At 33.3% G+C, this 7,725-nt stretch overlaps 1 protein-coding gene across 1 annotated transcript; it reads left to right on the top strand.

The window, feature by feature from the left end:
* Positions 1 to 223: 223 nt before the first annotated feature.
* Positions 224 to 4,268, top strand: LOC108373060 (uncharacterized). The gene is made up of 3 exons (XM_017628906.1): positions 224 to 660; positions 3,023 to 3,211; positions 3,280 to 4,268. The coding sequence occupies exons 1-3, from the start codon at positions 514 to 516 to the stop codon at positions 3,535 to 3,537; spliced, it is 594 nt and encodes a 197-aa protein (XP_017484395.1). The 5' UTR covers positions 224 to 513; the 3' UTR covers positions 3,538 to 4,268.
* Positions 4,269 to 7,725: the final 3,457 nt, after the last annotated feature.

Genomic DNA, 7,725 nt, shown 5'->3' on the forward strand with positions numbered 1-7,725 from the left:
AAAGTTCAAAAATTTATATTAAAAAAAATTCTTGAAAATTTCAGTATCTTTTAAGACCAAAAAAAATATGACTAAAATGTAAATTTTTGAGTTTACGGTTTTTTAAATTTCAAAATTCTGTATTTTTCCGGTTTTTTGGGTACATATATTTTTTTTTAGCGTCGAATTATCACCCCAAATTGAGATGAGAACTATTTTCATAACTATAAGATCAAAACTTCTGACCGAAATTCATTCGTCGATTGGACATGGATTGACCCGTTAACATACATATATTTGAGTTTTTGTTTTTATTTTGACATTCTTTTTTTTTCTTTGTTTTCTCTTTGCAGCTATCTAGTACGACCATCACCATTTTCAGCGCAAAAAACGTTCGAACGTCACAATTCGCGCCGCAAATCAAACATATCCTTCTGTTCGAATATCAATTTGGGTGCCGCTTGCGGTACAAACGTTAATGCAACACAGGGTGCCGGCTCACGTCGCGGCTCCGGCTTAGCCGGTCTTAATCCGATGCAAATGCAAAGCGTCCAGACGTTGGCCGGGTATGGTTCGCCACGCTGCTCGCCGCCAATACAACAAATTAAATCCAATTCTCTTTCTCTACCCGACAGTCCGACGGTTGTTGGCGCGCAGCGCGGCCGGAGCAATTCATTGCGGGTTGGCTACTATTTATCCATTTATCCAATGGCGTTAACACTTTTCATTTGTTGCCTTTACCGTCACTGGCTTGACACCTGTATACTCGTGTGTATTGTTTTTGTTTTGTTTTGTTTCGTTTGAATTTTTCTTCACTCTTTATCATTTCTAACTGCCTGTCTAATATCGTCCAACACAATGTACAGCAATAACGGTTTCATATTTTTACACTTTTTACTTTCCCTTTATTGAATTATGTTTTAATCTTGTAATTGATCGTTATTTGATTGATTAAAGAAATAAGTGAGTAAATAAGGCTAGATACCGCATAAATCGCAAGTGTAGTAAAAACCTTTGTTTGCACGCTCCTAACAACGCAGTAGGATTTTTTAGGGTCTTTAAAGTTTTCACTGAAGACCAAGGATTTGAAAAAAAAAAATATGAAAAATACGAACATTCTAAGAGAGTTCAGGGTATGGACATATTGGAGGGAGCTATAGCGTCTACGAGTGACTTGTTGGTTTTAGTAAGAAGCCATTTAATCACAGAAATAAACGGAATGAAATATTTGAGCATTTCTCGGATCTGTGACAATTTTAGGGATTTCCTTTGGAAAGTTAATTCAAATTGCAGATTTTAAGAACTTAATATGGTGAAACTAAGATGGCTGACGATATTTTCCATAAATTTAGTTTACAGTTCAGTTGGACAATTTCTTCTTGAAACCCTGATAAGCTGGACCTCGTTTCAACATAAATTCTAATACCTTAGTTTCAACCTTAAAAATCTAATGGCGGCGATTATGTAGATAAAATTTAAAAGATAATCAGACTTACTTATCTTGAATTTCGCCCGAAAACAAATTAGCACGAATTTTTTTCATTTCGGGCGAAAAGTCATAATAAGGTTGAATGTAATAAAGTCCAAAGTGAGTAGTCAACAGAAGCATAACATGTTTTTCCCAATTTTTCTCAAAAAAAATAACATGGTGGGCCATCTTGTATAAGTATAACTTTCGGTATAAAGAGAATCTGAATAATTATTTAAAGCACTATAGTGATTTTTAAGGGCTATTCTTTTTCGTGGTTTCTCAATTATTGATATGTATAAATAAATTCATCAGGTACCTATGTAAATAGTTTTTTTTTTTACTTTTTATTGCTTTTGAAGAAAAAAAATCCTATTTTTTAGTATTTTTTCTACATAATTTAATTTTCCATCAATTTTTTTAGTATAAATAATGTGTGCATATGTGTGATTGTTTTAATACTCTCCAATGTGTAAAATAGATGGGATCCGGAAACTCGCTAACGCTACATAACTATCGACTATCAACTAAAAATACCGATAATAAAAATGTCCTCGCAGTGAATACTAAAATAAATTTTTTTTAATTAAATTAATTTTTCGTACTCACCCAGCCAGTAAAATATATCCGGAAACGTATCTCAAAATGGAAAAAAATCTTTTAAAAAAATCTGATATTTCACCTATTTTCCAATATAAAAATGTTCAAAATTCAAAATGTTTTCGTCGTGATCTACACGGTTGATTATTCATAGCTATTGAAAATCAAACAAAAAAAAATTATTAAGTTTCCGCAATTATATCAATTTAATCAATTTTTGTATCATTTTAATGCGTTGCGTCTGACGGCATTCGAAACTGGGACTTCTTGAAAGCTAAAAAAGCATTGAAAATTATATCTTTATTTTTAATTATTTGTCGATGTTATACGATATACTATGTTAGCGATGGCAGAGTACTTTTGAATCCCACCATAACTGTTCCACTAACACTGTCAACACTATATCCAACACTAAGCACACTCTTACCACTATCTACTAATCAATATGTACGGCACCAAATCCAACCCCCAAACCATCACCACCACACTGCACACCACACCAACCGATCACACCGATCATCGATCACCGTTCACCGATTGCGTGCGACATTTGTATCACCAACACCCACTATGGCCATCGATGTGCGACCACCTGTTGTTGGCTGTTGATTGCTTGATGACAGTGGAAACCGAGAATCAGTGGAGTCGCGTCACCGCATTTGTATCTGCATTTACATAATTTTAGAACTAATTACTAATATTATTACAAAAAAAATATAGTATATTTGCAAATTTTTAGTAACAATTATTTCAATATTATTTTTTACTAACATCAATATTTGGCAAAAACTTACGTAAAATATTTTTCCACAAATAAGTGTTGTTTTGCAATATATATTTATACATATATATTTTTATTTTTTAATTTTTTTGCAATCACCGAAAAGCGACACCCCATTTTTCGTTGTTGTTTTCAAAAGATTGGTAAATTTCCCGTTTTTGAATCGGTTTCGTTCCGCTTACTTTCACTTGCAGATCGACAATGATATATTGCTGCGGCGTTCCTCCTCGCTGCGGCAGGGTTTACCCAATGTCGGTGTAAGCCATGGCCGACGTAAATCTTCGCTGGAGGAAATAGGCATCAGTCACTTTACAACGCTGATGCAGGCAACGAATCATTCGAATCCAATAAAAATTGCGCTCAATGGCAGTATAGGATTGGAGGTGAGTTTTTTCTTTATTTTATTCCATTTAATCACAATATTCACTTTCAATTCCGCCATACTATTTAGGTCACCCCACCCGAAGAGCCCACGCCAATTTTAGGCGTACCCTGCATCATAGCGGGTAGCGCCGGTGGTGGCATTAATCCCTCAGCTTTGGGTGGCTCTACACTCGGCGTTGGTTCATCGCTGGCCATTAATACAGCCGATCTTGGCGCCTCACCCACATCGAGCAACACAAATTCACCGCTACAAGTGCCACAACAGGATTCACAACAATCCGGACAAATGCAATCACCGCAACATTTACAAGGGACAATTGTATGATACAACCTTATGTGGGGTCGTAGGCTCCGCTCGTCGATATCGAAGAAAAACAAATGGATATAATATAAGTAGAAATCGGAACGGTGCTAAGGTGTCGCCACAGCAGCGGAGTCCAACTTGACCAGAGTAAAATTATATGTAGCACAGTGCGCACACTGGACATCACAGCTCACACACAACAAATGGCAAGCATAGACGACTAAGCACAAGTAGTTAGGAGCAATTGAAATTGCGTAACTGGAGTGTAGGTAGTTAGATATGCACATCATCTATTGAAGAGTGAGCGATGGAAACGTAGGAAAATTCGGGACAAAGGCTGAATGTCGTCAAATTAAAACTCGTTCATAGGCAACGATTTAAAATATGCAGTAGGTTTGAAATTGAAAATTTTGAGTTTAAGCTCCATAGTGATTAACTGTATTTATGTTATTTATGTGCATATATAGATAAGATGAATCGTTCAATTGTAGTTGTAGAAAGGCTTTTAAAGTTATGCGAAAAATAATGTATTTATTTACATAAAACGATTATTATTTCATTAAAATGTAGCAGAACTATGTAAATCATGATTATTTATTTGTAGTCTTAAAAAAACTATCATTTATTTGTGGTTTATTCTTAAAATATTTTAGCAAATATTTAACTGTTTCATTTCATGTTCTTCTTTTTGAAATGTGTTCATGATTTTTTTTTCTCGGAAATAAAACTAATTTCCTGTAAAAATTTTTCTATTTGGCATTTTTTTATTTGCTAGTATCTTAGTTAAGGCATTCCAACTANATTTCCTGTAAAAATTTTTCTATTTGGCATTTTTTTATTTGCTAGTATCTCAGTTAAGGCATTCTGACTTTTTGAAAGCATTATCGCGCCCTTGGAGAGATCCAAGGTTCGAACACTCGGGCAGCAGAAATTTTTTTATGGTATTTTTTTTTTTTTAATTCTTGTTTTTTGCAATTTTTAAATTTTTTTGTTTTAACAAGAAACACATTTTTTTAGTTAATTTAATTTTTATGGTGTTAAAATGTATTTCGCCCAAAGGAAATTAAATTCTCATATTTGTGATTTATATTTAAATTTAAATTATTCAATTAATGCGGTATATTCTGGATTTCGTGCGAATCGAAAATTTGAAATTTTTGTATAGAAAATTATAGCAAAATTTCATGATTTTCGATTCGTACGAAAACAAGAATACGCCCCAATATGAAAAATTTTAGCGAATTCGATTCTGATACAGTGCTACTAGAATTTGTTCGCCAAAAATCGGTCAAGTGAAGACTAAATCTTCAAAACTCGGAAAAAAAGNTGGATTTCGTGCGAATCGAAAATTTGAAATTTTTGTATAGAAAATTATAGCAAAATTTCATGATTTTCGATTCGTACGAAAACAAGAACACGCCCCAATATGAAAAATTTTAGCGAATTCGATTCTGATACAGTGCTACTAGAATTTTTTCGCCAGAAATCGGTCAAGTGAAGACTAAATCTTCAAAACTCGGAAAAAAAATAATAATTTTTTCGTGAAGCAATTATCCTTTTTCAACAATTTCAAGAAATCCGCGAATCAAAATGGCGAACAAAAAATATGACATTTAAATTTTTTAAAAAGAAAAATTCAGCACATTCTTCAAAAAAAATGTCCTAAGTGTGTTTAATTACTTTTTTAATTACACATTGTTTCTAAGCAAATAGTTCATAAATATTCGAAATAATTTTATTTCATCGGCACACTACACGAAAGCCCAAAAATTAAAAATTTCGAATAACAAAGAATCCTAGCATATTAAGAATGCCCCATATATATCCATATGATTTAATATTTGTAAATTATAGATTTAAAATGTTTTAATATATCTTAATTTTCGTTTGAATCAATATTATGAGACAATTTCGTTGCCTGTTTTTGTCTTTTTACTAATTTTTGTTTTATCTAAATTAATTTACATTTTTTGTTGAAATCACATAAAAAATCTTCAAATGCTGCCAGAAGTCTTCATGGTGAATATCTTCGATATATTCTCTTTCAATGTAACTTCTTCAGTTTAAAATTTTGACGATATATTTTTTTTTCAAAATAAGTCTTCACTTCTGGCAACGCTGACCTGTGATCTCAGAACCAGAAGCGCTAGTCGTTAAGCCGACACTTGTGTGAATTATTTGCATTTGCGTTTTGGATTTGACAATTTTAAGCAGATGTCGCTGATCGCATAAGTCGAACTGGTAGGCCACCGCTTCAGCTCATGGTAGTTCTAAACTGGTATTTTTACTTACCTTTTTAGCTATTTCCGGCAGAGTCATTTGAGAGTACTTTTTGAGTTTTAACAATGTCTTTCTCAGTAAAAGTGCATTAGAAAATAGTTATACGAGTTACAGTTTTTATAGCTTTAAATCTTGCATTAAACACTTGGAAACAACTTGGAACATAAAAATTGTTATACAGTTTATACGGGTAAACAAGAGCGGACCCTATTTATATTTTTGCTTATCGGAATCGGAAATGAAGAAGAATGGTAAAAGAAAAGTTAAGATAGTACTTTGTATAGCTTGGTCTTTACGCAGCTTTTTACTAAACAACAAAAATCTGAAAAAAATTCTGCCTTTAGTCATATGGACAACGTCCAAAAGCGGTATATGGTGTGTTGGGTGCATCAGTTGCCGGCATTCATGTTGGTGAATGCGTTCATCGTTTCTCTGTGAATGTCGTTGATTTTCGTTGTACAACCTCCCAGAGGTAAGATAAATCGATGCAATCTGGAATAAGCAAAACATTTTAAGGAAATATAAACCTGAGTATACTACTCGTATTCAGTGGAAGTACCCATGAAAGCAATAAAAGGATATAGATTATAGCACAATCTCACTGTCTCAGATCGAAATATGCATTGAAAAAAGAGATAGTCTACGATATGAAAAGCATTTCATGCGAGGGTTGCATTTTATATTTTGTGCCTTTAAATGAAAACACAGTAAAATAATAATGAAATGGCCAAAATATTCTCCTTGGAGGTCTGCATTCGCTTGAACCAATTTTCAAATGTTTCCTTTTTTTGCCAGTTGTCAAACGAGAACAGAAATTCTTGATGACCAAATGTTCTTGCAATATTGAATGTATGCATAGTCCCCAAGGATTTCTCTATCTTGCAATACATCACATGACGATCTTGCGTTATCAGTTGACGCACAGCATCGATTATTTCTGGCGCAACAATCCTTTTTGGATGGCCTTTACGAAATTAATCCTAATTAAGGATCGACGGCTACGTTGGAACTTGTACCAGAGTCGCTAGATGTGGTGCTTCAACGGGGAAAGTCGAAGTAGGTTAATCAATGCATTCATGGCTCTATAATTTATGTCGAAAATCATACCAAATCATTGCGCAAAAATTTTCACTAGTTAAATCCATCTTTTGGGCGAGATGAATTTTTCTACTCACTGAAAAAAGAACAAATAAAACTCGTCGATAAAAATGTCGAAACACGTAGTGTTGCAAAGGCGCAAAATATAAAAGACAACCCTCGTAGTAATAAGAATGATATATTTCTATATATCGGTACCTTAATTCACAAAGGTTCTAACCAACACTCTTTTCGAACAGATTTTGGTAGGATATAGGAAATACACCTTCAATAAAACTTTTGAAGTGTTAGAACANTAAATCATTGCGCAAAAATTTTCACTAGTTAAATCCATCTTTTGGGCGAGATGAATTTTTCTACTCACTGAAAAAAGAACAAATAAAACTCGTCGATAAAAATGTCGAAACACGTAGTGTTGCAAAGGTGCAAAATATAAAAGACAACCCTCGTAGTAATAAGAATGATATGTTTCTATATATCGGTACCCTAATTCACAAAGGTTCTAACCAACACTCATTTCGAACAGATTTTGGTAGGATATAGGAAATACACCTTCAATAAAACTTTTGAAGTGTTAGAACTAAAAACAACGGAGTTACATGCCTTTTTTTTAAAAATGCATACCTTTTTTGATACTCATTTTCTAATGTTTTTTGCTTCTCCTGTAAAATAAAAAATTTGTTGGTTAGGACCTTTGTGCATTAAGGTGACGATATGTACATTAGGGTGTGTTAGGAAATATTATTATCTACGTGCAACGTAAAGGCATTCGCGAAAGTTTCAAAAAAAATAAATAAAATCTTTTTTAAATTTGCAAAAATTCGAAAAAAA

Source organism: Rhagoletis zephyria, unplaced genomic scaffold, assembly GCF_001687245.7.
Source record: "Rhagoletis zephyria isolate East Lansing unplaced genomic scaffold, Rhagoletis_zephyria_1.1 Rzeph_scaffold_06328, whole genome shotgun sequence".
Lineage (NCBI taxonomy): Eukaryota > Metazoa > Arthropoda > Insecta > Diptera > Tephritidae > Rhagoletis > Rhagoletis zephyria.